Raw genomic sequence first — 16,396 nt, forward strand, 5'->3', positions numbered from 1 at the left:
CACAATGGGGAAATTCACACTGATGCAGCAGCAAGGGATAAGAGGTCCATGTGGTCTACTGGGAGCAGTGCTGATTGTAGAGTCTGACAGCTGCAGGCAGGAAAGACCTGCGGTATCTCTCTGTGACGCAGCGTGGTTCAGCAGCCTGTCACTGAAGGAGCTGTTCAGTTCTGACAGAGTGTCCTGCATGGGGTGGGAGGAGTCGTCCATCATGGAGGATAGTTTGGCCACTATCTTCCTGTCTCCCACCACCTCCCCGGCATCAAGGGGGCAACCAAGAACAGAGCTGGCCTTCTTAATCAACCTGTCCAGCCTTCTTAATCAGCCTGTCCAGTCTTTTCCTGTCTGCCGCTGCAGTGTCAATGCCCCAGCAGACCACTCCATAGAGAACGGCTGATGCCACCACAGAGTCATAAAATGTCCTCAGGAGTGCCCCCTGCACCCCCAAAAGACCTGAGTCTCCTCAGCAGATACAGTCTGCTCTGCCCTTTTTTTGTAAAGTGCTGTGGTGTTGTCAGTCCACTCCAATTTATTGTTCAGGTGAACACCCAGGTACCTATATGATGGATGGGCTCACCAGGGTGCAGAGATGAACCAGGACCAGCCTTTCCAGAGTCAGTGTCACTGGCCTGTGGCTGTTGAGATCCTTGGGATGCAGGGTCTTTGGCACAGGCACCACACAGGATGTCTTCCAGAGCTGTGGCACCCTCCCTAGCTTTAGGCTCAGGTTGAACATGTGTCCCACTATTATGAGATGGGTTTAAGGCTTTTCCAGACCTCCCTGGTGTTCTTCTGCTGCAGCCGATCCTCCATCTTTCTCCTGTAGCATTTTTTCCCTCTCTGTCTGTCTGTGGATATATATATCTACTTCCTTTATTTTTCTGTCTATATTCTAATGTCCTATGTGTCGGTCAGTTTGGCAGTTCTTTGGGCACCTACATGCGTGGTCAGTGCATCAACGACCTGAAGGTTTGGACGAGCCACATGAAGAGGACAATCCAGACCGCCGAGGCTCTGGGAGTCCCGTACGAACAGTGGAAGGCCCTGAACGAGATCGACGCTGTGAGTTACTGTTCAAAGTCATCTGCTGTATAACGAGAGAAAAAGTTCAGAGTTATCTGTTGTTGTACAAGAGGCTGAGAAATAGACTTTGTTCTGTTTTCAGGGTGTGTGTGAGGACATGACGTACGAGGAGATTCAGAAGAATTACCCGGAGGAGTTTGCACTGAGGGACCAGGACAAGTATCGCTACCGCTACCCCAAAGGAGAGGTGAGGAAGAAAATAAGGGTTTCAAATACTGTCCTTCTGCCCAACCAGCCGCCTGTCTCACTACTGTGTCCCGGGGCTCTTTGAGCAGCATGTCTAACCTTACTTTGGCACATTTGTATTCCTCCATAAGACTCGAGATTGGGAGTGAAAGGGCTCTGTTTCCATACAGGCCTGTGTGGTTAGGCATCTTGGTAGCCCCTAGCCAATTCCTCACAACGGAGCTCATCAGCCTCTCCATTTTGCTGAAAAGGCAAAAAGCTACCTTGTACATTGTCAGGCACCACATCAGATGGGGTAGCAACAGACATTAGAGGCACCAAACGTTCAGCTTCCATGGGAGAGCGGAGTTTAGGTCAGTGAGTGTGTCCTCTTTTATTCAGCTGTTGGAGTCTTCAAGGTTTGCATCATACCAGCGCCCAAAGCTTTTGATTGGCTTCTCCAGGACTGTTGTCGGTAATTATTTTATTTTATTATTAGTTTTCTTTTACAGGCAAGTCATTAAGAACAGGTTCTTATTTACAATGGCGGCCTGACAAGTGGCAAAGCAACTTAGGGAAAGGGAAGGAGGCCTAGAAAATAAATACACTTACAACAAGATAAGTGCACAGGTACATGGGTGAGTAAGAGAGGGAGAAACCCTTCAACTATTGAGCTGGAACACTTATTACGTAGAGAAGCAACTGCATATGGGCCATAGTGGGTTCCGAGGGGTAGCTAACCCTAACCCTAACCCTTGTCTCAGGGCATGGACCTCAGCCTGTAGAGCCTGAAGAGTCTGCAGCTGGTTGCTCTGGATGGGGGAGTGTTGGGTGAAATCCTCCATCACTCTGTGCAGGGCTAATCTCAGGGCCTGGTTGTCTTCCTCCAGCTCCTTCATGGCCTGGTACAGCTCGTGGATTTCAGCCTTCTGTTGTAGGACCATACTGCTTGGCTCACTCACTGCTGGATGTTGTTTCTCACTGTTGTTGTGAAGGCAGGTCAAGGTCTTTTCTTTGAAGTCCACAAACTCCCTCTCCAGGATGGAGAGTCCCTCTCTCAGTACCTTCACACTGGAGGAGAGTTTGGGGCTGCAGTGAGGAGAGGAGGTCACATGACTGCTGCAGGGGACGGCTGGTCTCTCTGGGGTCTCTGTCTGTTGTCTGTTTCCTATTTTCTTTCTACGCTTTTCATTGATTGGAAGTGTTTGTAAAAATTATCCAGGCTATTTTCCAGCCGGCATGCCATGCAGGAGGATGATGGGTGACAAAAAGCAGTTTGCTTTTGATCCTACAGTTTCCCTTCATGGTAAAATCTGCAATGATCCTCCCAGGTGAGTCCTGGAGGGCTGTTGTTTTGAAGGACTTCCTATCTTTTAGGGAAGTCACATCGTCAGGATACTGGATCTCGTATCCGTCAGTGTCCGGTGGCCAAAGCGGCAGATCTGAATCTTTTACCGGTAACGTTAGACGTCATCTTGTTCGTTTTCAGTCGTAATGTTAACGTTACCCTTACAAGCTAGCAAACGTTAGCGTTCCGTTGGTGCTGTCAGTTGTCTTCTTTGTGTTCATATTTGAGGAAATAAAGAACAGATTTTATCAGTCTTGGTCTCAAAAATATCCTCTCTGTTTTATGGTCTTTGTGTCAGGAGTTGAAATTGTAAATTGAACATTTCACCATGAAAGCACCGTAAATGTAGAAAGTATTTCAAGAGCTTGTCCTATTGTTGCCAAACAGTTCAGTAATCATGGCAACCTCTCCTCTCTCTCTCTCTCTCTCTCTCTCTCTGGCTCTGTATCACTCTCTCTCCCAGTCCTACGAGGACCTGGTCCAGCGTCTGGAGCCAGTCATCATGGAGTTGGAGCGACAGGAAAACGTTCTGGTCATCTGTCACCAGGCGGTGATGAGATGTCTGCTCGCCTACTTCCTGGACAAAACTGCTCGTGAGACAAACTACTTTTTCAACTTTTTAATGCTTTCCTCCAAAACCTGACCAGGTTAACAATTAAATTAGGAATAAATGAGTTCAGAATAACAAACTAACATATTATTACAAAAGTAAAACTACAGAGAGCAGCTGATTTAGGAAATCTGATCAAACTCTGCATTTATATCTTCAGAAGAGACAGGAAGTCAGACAGTGTTGTTAAAATAGTGGTTTTAAATAAATCTATATTATAATTAAAGCAATATGTCTTTTCTGTGTCTCCCTGTGTTTCAGATGAGCTGCCATACCTGAAGTGTCCTCTGCACACCGTCCTCAAACTCACACCGGTTGCCTACGGTAACCCTAACCCCAAACCCTTATCCTAACCCTAACCCTTATTCTATGGTCCGTGTTCTCTCAAGATTCATCATCTCTCAACATTTATCATCTGAACATGTATCTTCTCTGAACATTTCTCTCCACCATCATCTTTTTCTTAGATTCATGCTAACATCTCTCTGTCTCTGTTTGTCTCTCAGGATGTAAAGTGGAGTCTGTCTTCCTCAACATCGAAGCTGTCAACACACACAGAGACAAACCTGTGGTAATCTTTATCTTCTTTTTCTACATACATGGAGAGGCAGATAGTTTTCTGAAATGAGCTGTTCCCCTACTCCAAACATTTAAAATGTTTGTCCTACTTCAGTAAAACTTCACACTGACGACATTGTCAGTCTGATTAGATGATTTAATGTGTGAAGTGACGTAACAGAGGTTCTTTAGTCGCTACGATTACCAACCACCTGAGAGCCGGAGATCTTCTCCCTGCGCTGCTTTTCACATCAGATCAGTTTCTCGGTTCCTAACGAGGGTTAGGGCGCTCACCAGCCATTGAAAGACAAACCCAGATTCTCTCAAACTCTGGAACGAGAAGCTTTGTCTGCTTGGCGTTTTTATAGCTTCCTGTTGGTTGGATGCGTGCGTACGATCTGTCACCTGGTCGCAGCGTTTCTTTAGAGTCAGATGCCCAGAAACGTCTCGAACAAAAAAGAAATAAAAAGTCCAGGCGGAGGGAACTTCTAGTGCGTCATACGGTTTAGGGTGGAGATGTTTTAATCTTTTTTTTTTCTAGTTTTATTTAGTTTTTCAATTTGTTTAAAATCTGCGGAAAATGTTGCATCCGTAGATTGATGATTGACAGAGTCTATACTTTGTTTATTAGTACTATCTACTTGTGCCTTTAATGAATGCAGAAATAACCCCCAATACAAACCCTGTTTATTACATATAATATATAATACCCACCGTCACTCGTTCAAACTGATGTAATCCCCCCCCCTCCTTACCTTCCTGTTGTTTTACAGAAAGATCCAGATAGATTTATGACTTTGCCCGTTCTACAGCCGTCTGTCCCGCATTTCATTACTCTGATTAGGCTACAAAAACAGAGATCCTGTGGTGAAGTTTACCGAGGTAACAGCGGCGGTGTGAGTGCACGTTATAACAAAAAGTAACGTAAATTTACAAATCAACATTTTTATAAACTCCTTTGTTCTGACAACCTGTTAATGGAGATTTTAACAGTAATTCAGAGTGAAACTGCAGAAGTTTGGGAACAAACATACAGTTCAGAGTGTGACGTAAAGTGTTTGTGTCTCTCAGAACGTTGACGTGGACAGAGAGCCGGAGGAGGCGTTGGAGACGGTCCCTGAACACATCTAGAGGAAAAACGGCCAGCTTGTTTCATGGATCGCGTCCTTTTTTAATTTAAGTAATCAAAGTGTTCGTCGTGATGTCTGAAACAGACATTTCTTTTCCATCGTAAAGCTCTTAATGGAGCCAAATGTCTGAGACACGAAGAAGACGAATGAACTGCTGAACAATGAACACATGACCAGCGTCACTGTTTATTCTTTCTTTCTTCATCCCCTCATTCTTCTGCACCTCCTCTCTTGTTCTTTAACTAGACCTGTCAGTCTGAGCCGCACTGTGTTATCGTGTCTCCACATTCACACAGATACATCATGAAATCATAATCAGAGACAATCTAGTCTCCACAGTACTGTGGAGGAACGTCTGGCTGCACCACAGATGCATTCTGGGATAGGAAAAACCTTCTGGGTTGTTTACATTTCTTTAAACCAATCACAATGATCTTGGGTGGCGCTAAGCTCCGGACACAGCGACGGTGACTCTGCTAAATAGTCTCGGGAAGGATGTTAAATGAAGTTAACTGTTGACACAATCCAATAACTTGAGATATTTAAATGAGCTGATACATGGTTAAACCTCATTGGCTCTTACCAGTTTATCTCCGTGTGTACTTCGTTCACAGCAATCCCACCAATCAGTCCCAAAACCTCCCAGTTAGAGAGGAAATGCCTTATACATATTCTTTTTAAATCTTTACAATTATTCCCTGAAATGGGCAGCATGGTGGCTCAGTGGATAGTACTTCTGCCTCACAGCAAGTTGGCACTGCAGAGTTCGATCCCCGGTCCAGGCAGGGCCTTTCTGTGTGGAGTGTGCATGTTCTCCCCTTGTGGGTTTGCTCCGGTTTCCTCCCACCATAAAGACATGCATGCTATCTAACTAGGACTACAATTGAAAATTAGCCGACTGGCTAACACTGGCGCATTTACAGAAATGTTGATTAATGTGCATTGTCCTAATCAAATAAATAAATCTCTAATACGAAGCAAGCACACCTGACTCATTAAACCATCCACATCTTCTTCTAAACTTGATATTTTCAGCGTGTAACGCTGTGGTTAATGTTGCTTGATGCAACCACAGTTTAAAGTTAACTCAAAGAAAGGGGAAAGTGAGGGACATCCAGCTCCAGAACTACCCCGTACTCGAACCGCTGTCAATCCAGACAACATTAGATCCTAATTGATGCAACCCTAACCCATAATCAAGGAGAATCCCAACGTTTGGTACAGGTTCGTACACCTTTTCTAAGGTCAAATTCAAGCACTTTTCAAGCACTTTCAAGGTCCATTTTAAAGCTTTTTCCAGCACCTTACACCACCGTTAATTACATACCAATACATAGTCAAAACTATTTAGTTTTTTTATCACATTTAAAGAGATAATGCTATAAACAGCCCAAATTGTGTTTCGTAATAGCAGAAGGATCAGATATTTAAGTAAAACACAAGTTTTATTTTTCAAAATGTATCGCTGTCTAAGTAGACTTTGCTTGCTATCTAACCTGCCTGAGTCAATGTAAAAATTCTGTGTCAAATCAGACAAAATCCAGGAAAACAGTTGCTGCACCCTCTTAGATTTTGCTCAAAGTTTATGTTACCCTTAATGTCCGTCTTTTCACACTTTTTTCAAAATCTAGGGCATGCCGTATAAACTTGTAATGGTTCAGTCATATTGACATGTTTGTCTTCCACCATACAAAGTTTGGGCTGCCTGTCTCTCTCTCTAACCTGAATAATACTTTTCATTATATTAATGATCAAATACTGCTTCCCAGATAATGTGATTTTCAGGCTGTAAAACTGAAGTAATTTCAAGGGCTGAAAATATGAAGACATAGGATTTGAACAGAAATATTTTACAGGCCTTGGTTTTGGGACACATTCTTGATATAGACAAGGTTTGAATAAAATCTAAGACAGTGCAACAACAACAACTTGTAATTCCATTTTAACCCAGATGACTGACTGTGCACAGGCACCTGCCTGATAAATAGGCAAAGTACTCTCAGTCACTTAGCCTGCGAATTCCTAGCTAGAAGTTACTACCATAAACAAATAGGCGCTAACGTTCGGCTCAAACTGAAAAGTCCGAAAGTCCGGACCAAACGAGGTAGGTGTAAAAGCTCCTTAAGAGAATGAACAAAGGAAGTAGAAAGCAGAAGGTACTTATGTTGCTGGTTGGGATAGAACTGAAAGGCCAAAGAGAGGTTGGGGCTGATTTAAATCAGTTCTGTGGTTATCAAAGAGGAACAAACAACTCCAGGTGTGAGCAGCGTACATCTTAACATTCTGTCTAGACATTCGTTTAAAAGTAGAAACTGCAGATTCAGAGGAATGACAAAGCAAAAGTATAACAGAATAGAGATTTTCCATTACAGTGACAATGCTCTATAAGACTGGAGGGAATCATTTACAAAAACATTCATTCACTTTATCGCCCTGAGTGACAGAATAAGATTGAAAACTCTCACGTCTGTACGCTAAACATGAAGCTGCAGCAAGGACATGCTAAGGTTAGCTTAGCATAAAGCCTGAAGTATCAGTCTTCCTATTAGCTTCTCTAACACTCAACAACTAATACGTTATACCTGGTTAGTTAAATTACATTTAATCACAAAATCCAAAGTGTCTTTTAGATAAGACAGAAGTGGAGAAAGTTTTCATTTGGGGACAGAATTTGAAGTTGAAAAAAAGGTCTTAAATTGTAATATATCGGAGAATGTCACGTTTAATATCACAATAATAGATCTCTGGGAATTTCCAGCCCAGATGTTCAGTGTGTTTAAACATCTGTCTGTTTAAAGATAAACAAGATCTGCTGCATAGTGTTGGTGATTTTAAAAGGGTTTACTTCAGTGGAGATGTCAAATCGCAAAGCGAGTTCAACTCTAAACAAGTTTGATGAACCCGAGTGCTGTCCCTGATCTGGCTAACCCTAACCCCAGTCTTCTCTAAAGAATGAGAAGCTAACCCTAACCCCTGAGTCTTCTGTAAAGAATGAGAAGCTAACCCTAACCCCAGTCTTCTCTAAAGAATGAGAAGCTAACCCTAACCCCAGTCTTCTCTAAAGAATGAGAAGCTAACCCTAACCCCAGAGTCTTCTCTAAAGAATGAGAAACACATTTAGCAGTTTCTTGTGTCGCCTGGGGGAGCCACAGCAATACAATCTTCTCAGGGGACTTTTATTTTCTTTATTTCATTAAAGCAATGTGTAAATAAATACTTGTGTGTCAATCACTGCTCATGCACACACATTCATTCTCCCTTGTGGGGAGAGGGGCTAAGGACACCGTTTTGGGCTTTAGCAGAAATGGGGGGGGGACTGAGAAGTTGATGTTCAAATTTTTTGGCTAAGTCCTGGATCTTCACAATCCTACCTACAGCACCTTTAAACTACCAAAGGTCTCAGTGTGTGTGTGTATGTGTGCGTGTGTGTGTCTGTGTATGTGCAGCGTGCCAGAGAAATGGAAAGACAAAGCATCATTGATGTAGAATCTGTATAAAACTTTATTTTCTGAATCAAACAATAACTGTAACTGTACAGTACAGCCAATACAATAAACATGAAACCTGACTGTGTCTGATGTTAAATGTGTTTAACTGATTTATAAAAAGACATGCAGGTAAAACAGGTAAAGTATGACTAACAAATATGGTTAATGTGTAAAATATATCGATGGATCAGATGGAGTCGGTCTACACAAATACATTCAGGAAGAAAACGAGATGCAGCGTCAAAACAAATCAACATCCAGTTCTCTCTGTTAATAACATCCAGATTTCTCTCTGTTAATAACTCTGTTAATAACATCCAGATTTCTCTGTTAATAACTCTGTTAATAACATCCAGATTTCTCTGTTAATAACTGTTAATAACATTAAGACTTCTCTGTTAATAACAAAGTCTGTTAATAACATTAAGACTTCTCTGTTAATAACATCCAGACTTCTCTCTGTTAATAACATTAAGAGTTATCTGTTAATAACATTAAGAGTTATCTGTTAATAACATTAAGAGTTATCTGTTGCTGGGGGCGGACTGCGAGGAGCCGGAGTGAGCTTCTCTGAACTGCTGAGTCCAACTCTGAGGGTCCTGATCATGGAGCTGACACACACACACACACACACACACACACACACACACACACACACACACACACACACACACACACACAGAGAGAGAGAGTTTAATCTGGAGAGGCTCACCGTATGGAAACAGAAAGAGACTTGTGTAACTCACAGTCACTGAAGATATAAACACTATAACACTAAGACAGCACATGATAAGTTAGAAAGCTAACCCTAATACACAAATCATCATCAGTACAGAGTGACACCCCCCTCTCAGACAGGAAGTGACTCACTTCTCCCATGAACTCGAGGATTTTCACTTTGGAAACTTCCACTTCGGCTCGTTGACCCCAACGAAACTCAAACTCCACCGGCTCCGTGTGAGGGATCCTCACGTACTCCAGATACCTACACGCAGAGACACACACACACATACAGAGACACACACACACACACACACACACACACAGTGAGAGAGTTTAATCTGGAGATGCTCACCGTATGGAAACAAAGAGACTTGTGTAACTCCCAGTCACTGAAGATATAAACACTATGTTGGAGCCATTATATCACTTTGTCTTGTTTGTATAGGCTACCATGTTGGTTATGTCAATGTGCAGTTTTGGTGTTTGAGCACTGGGTGGAGCACTGCTTTGAGAAGGCATGAAGGTAATCAGTCACAGGTACACAGGTATGTGGAAAACGGGGAAAGCAGACAGCTTTTCACAGTGTTTGTCGTGTCAGTTTGGTCATTGTTTCAGTTGTTTGACAAGGAAACTAAACCAGAAATGAAATGGACTCTATGCTTGTGCAACGGTAAGTAGGCCATTACTGAAAATAAATGGGTCACAGCACCGAAATGCAGACAAATTATGGACATTGATTATTGGCATGCAGAACACGCGTCCAAGCAAGTTCTCCCCTGATCCCACCATATTGGCCTAATGTAGCAGTTGATAAAAGACTCTACACACTATAACACTGAGACAGCACATGATAATAATGATAATGATGTTAGGATTGAGAGGTCAGCCACTCTGCTGTAGTGTCTGTCTCTTGTGATTATTAATAATAATGATAATGATAATTAAAGCTGCGAGCAGCGATGGACGGGCCCTCGCACCTCTGCGCGCGTCGGGGTTACCGGCGGACGCTGCTCCTTGCGACCGTGCATTTGCGCGGCACTCAGACGCCGCAAATCGTCACCAATGAAAAGGGAACTCCCCGCCGAGTTCAACGATACCTCACACAAGACCCTACGTCATACGGTTCATTAGCTGTGAAAAGGGGCGTGGCTAAAGCATAGGGGGCGGGGCAAACCATCACCAATTAAAAAGGAACTCTCTGCTGAGTTCAATGATACCTCAAACAAGACTCTACCTTAGTCTTGCCATAACATTAAAATGTAAGAAAGGGGCGTGGCTTAAGCATAGGGGGCGGGGCAAACCATCACCAATGAAGAAGGAACTCTCTGCTGAGTTCAATGACACCTCACACAAAACTCTACGTTAAACGGTTCAAATGTTATGAAAGGGGGCGTGGCCTGAGTAAGTGGGCGTGGTCATATTATAGGGGCCGGCTCAGTATCACATGTAGACCACACATTATAAGTTTCATGTAAATCGGATGATGTTTGTCATATAAGGCGCATTTCCTGTTGCCAGCGGGGGGCGCTATGACCAAAAGTCAATTTTGGCCTGTAGGTGTCCTCAGGCCTGGACCCTTGGCAATCCTGAGAAATTTCGGGCAGATACGACAACGTACACTCAAGTTACAACAACTTCTTTGTTCATCGCTAAACCCTCAAAATGGCCGCCTCGCCACGGCCACGCCCTATGACGAAAAGTTTTTATTTTAACAACTTTTCATCTTTAACGTCTTAAGATGGCTCAGACCGAGTTTGAAGTTGATCGGATGAAATCTCTAGGAGGAGTTCGTTAAAGTACGACATGTGGAAATGGCCAAAATCGCACTAATTTCGAACTTTGAAATCAAAATGGCGGACTTCCTGTTGGGTTTAGGGTATGGCTCTAATGAGGTTTTTTGTACATCTTGACATGCTACATATGTGTACCAAGTTTCGTGAGTCTACATTAAACGCACGGCAGGGGCTCAATTTGTTTAACTCTCTAGGGGGCGCTAGCGAGCCATTTTTGTGTGCCTATTTCCGAAACCCTTAAAATACGTAAAATTTCACCAGACTTGATGCGACCACCAAATTTGGTGAGTTTTTGAATATGGTAAGCCCCTCAAAAAGCCAATTCATTTGACGGGAAAAAGAATAGAAAGAAAGAAAGAAAGAAAGAAAGAAAGAAAGAATAGAAACAATAATTCCTTGAGTTTCAATAGGGCCTTGAGTTTCAATAGGGCAGTTCCAGCCACTCTGCTGTAGTGTCTGTCTCTTGTGATTATAATAATGATAATAATGTTAGGACTGACAGTTCCAGCCACTCTGCTGTAGTGTCTGTCTCTTGTGATTATTAATAATGATAATAATGTTAGGACTGACAGTTCCAGCCACTCTGCTGTAGTGTCTGTCTCTTGTGATTATTAATAATGATAATAATGTTAGGACTGACAGTTCCAGCCACTCTGCTGTAGTGTCTGTCTCTTGTGATTATTAATAATGATAATAATGTTAGGACTGACAGTTCCAGCCACTCTGTTGTAGTGTCTGTCTCTTGTGATTATTAATAATGATAATAATAATGTTACTCTGGACTTGTGATTATTAATAATGACAGTTCCAGTTCCACCCTCTGCTGTAGTGTCTGTCTCTTGTGATTATTAATAATGATAATAATGTTAGGACTGACAGTTCCACCCACTCTGCTGTAGTGTCTGTCTCTTGTGATTATTAATAATGATAATAATGTTAGGACTGACAGTTCCACCCACTCTGCTGTAGTGTCTGTCTCTTGTGATTATTAATAATGATAATAATGTTAGGACTGACAGTTCCACCCACTCTGCTGTAGTGTCTGTCTCTTGTGATTATTAATAATGATAATAATGTTAGGACTGACAGTTCCACCCACTCTGCTGTAGTGTCTGTCTCTTGTCCATCCTGTTACTCTGTGGTGTGGTATAAACCAGAGTCTATGGTCTGACAGACACTGGCTCTGATCACACCACTTTAATACACACACTGGGTGGGATTGAACCTGTGACCCTCTGATCACAGACCTGCTGCATTAAACCACTAAGCCATCAGCAGGTTCAACTTCTTAAAGCCTCTAACCCCCACCCCCACCCCCACAGTGGCGATGTTTACCTCTGACGCACAAACTCGTCTGTGATCGCCTTCTTTACATCTCCAAACTCTTCATGTTTCTCTCTGGACAGATGACCAGTCACAACAGAGACAAGAAAATAATCATTACACACACACACACACACACACACACACACACACACACACACACACACACACACACACACACACACACACACACACACACACACACACACACACACACACACACACACACACACACACACACACACACACACACACACACACACACACACACACACACACACACACACCCCTACCCGGCGTCAACTCGAAGTTTCTTCAGAGTGTTCCAGATAAGGTCTGTAGCAAAAAACACACATTGATACAAAAATGAAAACATTAATTTGGGATGTCTGGGGACTCAGCTGTAGCTTCTATGAAAAATGATGTCACATTTCTTCATTTCATACATGAACAACCATACTACATCACTGTTTATGTATTTCTCTGTTAAAGGTTAGGGTTAACCCTAACCCTAACTACTTTCACTCACTTTTTTTCTGTCTGCTTTTATGAACTGATGATGAACTACATGAGTGGATGAGTGTCTGAGATTCTGTCACATGAGAACACATTAAAGGAGTAAAGATGGTGGAACTCACTCTCTCTGACAGCTCCTCCTTTCATGAAGATAAGACTCAGCACCACAAACAGCAGACCTGTCTTTGGATTGGTGGGATTTCTACACACACACACACACACACACACACACACACACACACACACACAGTACAAATAATGCCTATAGCTTTATAAAAAGGATCAATACATGATACATTGATTTACTAACACGTCAATATTGTAACTAAAACATTTAAAGGCTACATTTCAAATGTTTCTAATCACTAACTTCATTAGTGTATGATTATTTGAGGAATCATGCATAACTGATATTTTTTTAAATTTACATTTTAACAAAAACATCTCCCATATCCTCCCCCTACAGTACTCCATAGACCACTAGGGGGACACATACCCCATACAGTACTCCATAGTACCCCTAGGGGAACACATACCCCATACAGTACTCCATAGTACTCCTAGGGGAACACATACCCCATACAGTACTCCATAGTACCCCTAGGGGGACACGTACCCCCTGCAGTACTCCATAGACTGCTAGGGGGACACGTACCTCTTACAGTAATCCATAGTACCCCAAAGGGGACAAGTACCCCCTGCAGTACTCCATAGTACCCCTAAGGGGACACGTACCCCCTACAGTACTCCATAGACTGCTAGGGGGACACGTACCTCTTACAGTAATCCATAGTACCCCAAAGGGGACAAGTACCCCTTGCAGTACTCCATAGTAACCCATAAACCCACTGACTCACTGAGCCATCTACATAGGGCTGGGCGATATGGAGAAAATCAGATATCATGATATTCTTGATCAAATAACTCGATATCGATTTGCGGTTATAAATAATCCTCAGTAATGTGGATATAATGACTAGGTGGGTAAAGGCAAATAATTTAACAGTTAGTACAGTCTGGTAAGTTCAGAACATGACATCACTTTACTGTAATGCAGCCTTTAAAACCAGGAACAGACACTCATGTCATATTACGATATTACAATATCCAAAATCTAAGACGATATCTAGACTCATATCACAATATCAATATAATATCGATATATTGCCCAGGCCTACCTCTACATGCTTCTTGTGGTTGTTTGGGTATTTAATAAAGCCTCGTTTAAACATTCAACATGAGGTTGTCTCCGTCTGCGTTACTACGGTTACTCACGTGATGGGTGGGGCCTCGGCCGTCTCCAGCTTATTAACCAGGATGTACATGTGGTTCTTAGAGTCGATTTCAACGATTTTAAGACCAAACACCTGAAAAACATGGTGACAGAGTTTAGTTTAAATAAAGATATGTTTCTGTTATCAGAGTTCAGTTTAAATAAAGATAGGTTTCTGTATCAGAGTTTAGTTTAAATAAAGATAGGTTTCTGTTTTAGAGTTAGGGCTGCACAATTAATCAAATTTTAATCAAGATCATGATTTTGGCTTCCCACGATCAAATTTGCGTGATCGAGCGATATATAAAATGTGTCATTCCGTTCATAGAACGCTCCTTATCAAAGTTTTTGCAAAGCCAATCTAGCGCTCCATAAACCACTGTCTGATCACTTGCCTCTGTGAGCCAATCAGAGTTGTTCCCTGCACCACACAGCTTAGTTTTTAGATGTAGACAGTCACAGAGTAATAGTTAGTAATACTAAAACTGACCATATCCATGAACAGTTAGCCCCCCAGATCTCAACCCTCAAAACATCCTCTGATTTTCAAATATCTTGTTATCCTTTCTCTGACTTTACCCTCCCCTCTGTTGCTGAAATAACCAACCTTGTCCACAAATCTAAACCATCAACCTGCCAACTTGATCCTCTCCTGACTACACTGGTTAAAGCTTGCATTCATTCCCTGGCCCCTCTTATAACTGCAATTATCCATTCCTCTCTTATCACTGGTATTGTTCCGTCACCCCTCAAATCAGCTGCAATAACCCCCAGTCTCAAGAAACCTGGAGCTGACCCCAGCAACTTCAACAATCTCCGCCCAATTTCCAACCTCCCCTTCCTTTCAAAAATCCTTGAAAAAACAGTTGCCTCTCGGATTCATGACCACCTCTCCCTAAATAATCTCTATGAACAGTTCCAATCAGGTTTCCGTCCCCTTCATAGCACCGAAACAGCTCTTGTTAAAATAACCAATGACCTCCTTACGGCTGCGGACTCTGGATTCCTAACAATCCTCAAATTTTATAGTACAAAGTGGCCCGTGGCCCATTAAATATTAACACTGTATAGGTTTAATTGACTTCACTCTCGGTTTGATTTGTATTCAATAATAAACCAAATCCACTTACCGTTTAACAAGCAAAAACCTTGTAAAATAAAATGACATGATAAAATGGGATCGTCACAAAGACTTATTTAGTTACTGTATCAAGACACCGAACAGGCTGATAATTCATGGACCAAATCAAGCTGTGACAAGAATAAAAAAAAGACCAATAGTAGGATTTTACTTTTTTTTATATTTTATATATATATATATATATATATATATATATATATATATATATATATATATATATATATATATATATATATATATAAAAAAGGGGTGATAAAACAAATGCATTCAAATAAATATAAATAAATAGTAAATGAAATTGAAATAAAGTGCAAATGATAATATATAATCTGAAAAAGCCATTTGAAAATTGCTTCAGCAGTCTCCATTTTTGCATGGCAGAACCAGAAGAATCTTTATATCTGTGACAAATGAACATGACACAAATAATAACAATTAACAATAATACAATATCTTCACCTCTTAATGAGACACTTGGGCCTGCCTCGGAGACATAATCAGATTCAGTCTGGGTGGAATGGGAGAAAGGCTCACTCTCAGAGTAGCCTCCAGTGTTGCTGGTGTCTGTTTCGGGCTTTGGTCTTAGTTGTGGCAACAATGGAGAATCCTGATTCACACAGGTACGTAGTTGTTAATGGGAGGAGTTTCACAGCCCTCAAGACATGGGTACTCCTTTGAGACAGCAATCCAGAAGGAGCCCAGGTCCAGTTTGCCCCACTGCAGCTTTAAAGTGCCGTCAGTGGAAACTTCCAGAAGCTGGGATTCCAGGTGTGAGGGCAAAGCAACATCATTTATAGTGGAATCCACTGAAAATGGGTCCAAAATCCACATGTTTCCCTCTCTGGGATCCTCAGGAAAGTAGTCACCAAATTTCTCTGCCAGTTGTGAGAGGTGATGGGAGACTGAGTCACTGATCTTCACCTGAGGAGAGTTTTCCAAAATGTCAGACAAAAGTGGAAACATGTCCATCCTCTTTTCCTGGGCCCTCTTGGTCCACAAAGCAAGTTTCCTCTTGAAAGCTTCAACTTTGTCTGCAACACAAAATATGTTGCCGTTTCTTCCTCTAAGTGAGGTGTTCAGTTGGTTCAGTAGTGAAAAAATGTCACAGAGGTAGGCAAGTTTTGCTGTGAACATTGTGTCAGCATAGTAATGTGCAAGATGAGATTTTTTCTCCGTGAGAAAAGAGAACACCTCATTCCTCAGTTCAAACTATTGAGGACCAGTCCTCTTGAGAGCAATCTCACT

At 42.1% G+C, this 16,396-nt stretch overlaps 2 protein-coding genes across 5 annotated transcripts in view; one reads left to right on the plus strand and one right to left on the minus strand.

The window, feature by feature from the left end:
* LOC114558657 (6-phosphofructo-2-kinase/fructose-2,6-bisphosphatase) overlaps positions 1 to 5,317 on the plus strand; it is a 28,227-nt gene extending 22,910 nt beyond the window's left edge. For all 3 annotated transcript variants that reach the window (XM_028582760.1, XM_028582761.1, XM_028582759.1), the window contains exons 9-14: positions 916 to 1,062; positions 1,166 to 1,270; positions 3,060 to 3,189; positions 3,468 to 3,530; positions 3,713 to 3,777; positions 4,836 to 5,317. In XM_028582760.1, coding sequence (XP_028438561.1) covers positions 916 to 1,062; positions 1,166 to 1,270; positions 3,060 to 3,189; positions 3,468 to 3,530; positions 3,713 to 3,777; positions 4,836 to 4,895 — 570 coding nt within the window. In that variant the 3' untranslated portion in view covers positions 4,896 to 5,317. The remainder of the gene's footprint in view (positions 1 to 915; positions 1,063 to 1,165; positions 1,271 to 3,059; positions 3,190 to 3,467; positions 3,531 to 3,712; positions 3,778 to 4,835) is intronic.
* A 3,054-nt stretch (positions 5,318 to 8,371) lies between these two features.
* ndnl2 (necdin-like 2) overlaps positions 8,372 to 16,396 on the minus strand; it is a 35,036-nt gene continuing 27,011 nt past the window's right edge. Inside the window, exons 6-11 of one of the 2 annotated variants that reach the window (XM_028583614.1) lie at positions 14,013 to 14,104; positions 12,860 to 12,939; positions 12,515 to 12,557; positions 12,234 to 12,296; positions 9,253 to 9,367; positions 8,372 to 8,993 (exon numbers count right to left, since the gene is read on the minus strand). In XM_028583614.1, coding sequence (XP_028439415.1) covers positions 8,907 to 8,993; positions 9,253 to 9,367; positions 12,234 to 12,296; positions 12,515 to 12,557; positions 12,860 to 12,939; positions 14,013 to 14,104 — 480 coding nt within the window. In that variant the 3' untranslated portion in view covers positions 8,372 to 8,906. The remainder of the gene's footprint in view (positions 8,994 to 9,252; positions 9,368 to 12,233; positions 12,297 to 12,514; positions 12,558 to 12,859; positions 12,940 to 14,012; positions 14,105 to 16,396) is intronic. The other variant, XM_028583615.1, reaches the window with a different exon arrangement.

This window comes from Perca flavescens, chromosome 7, assembly GCF_004354835.1.
Source record: "Perca flavescens isolate YP-PL-M2 chromosome 7, PFLA_1.0, whole genome shotgun sequence".
Classification (NCBI taxonomy): Eukaryota; Metazoa; Chordata; class Actinopteri; order Perciformes; family Percidae; genus Perca; species Perca flavescens.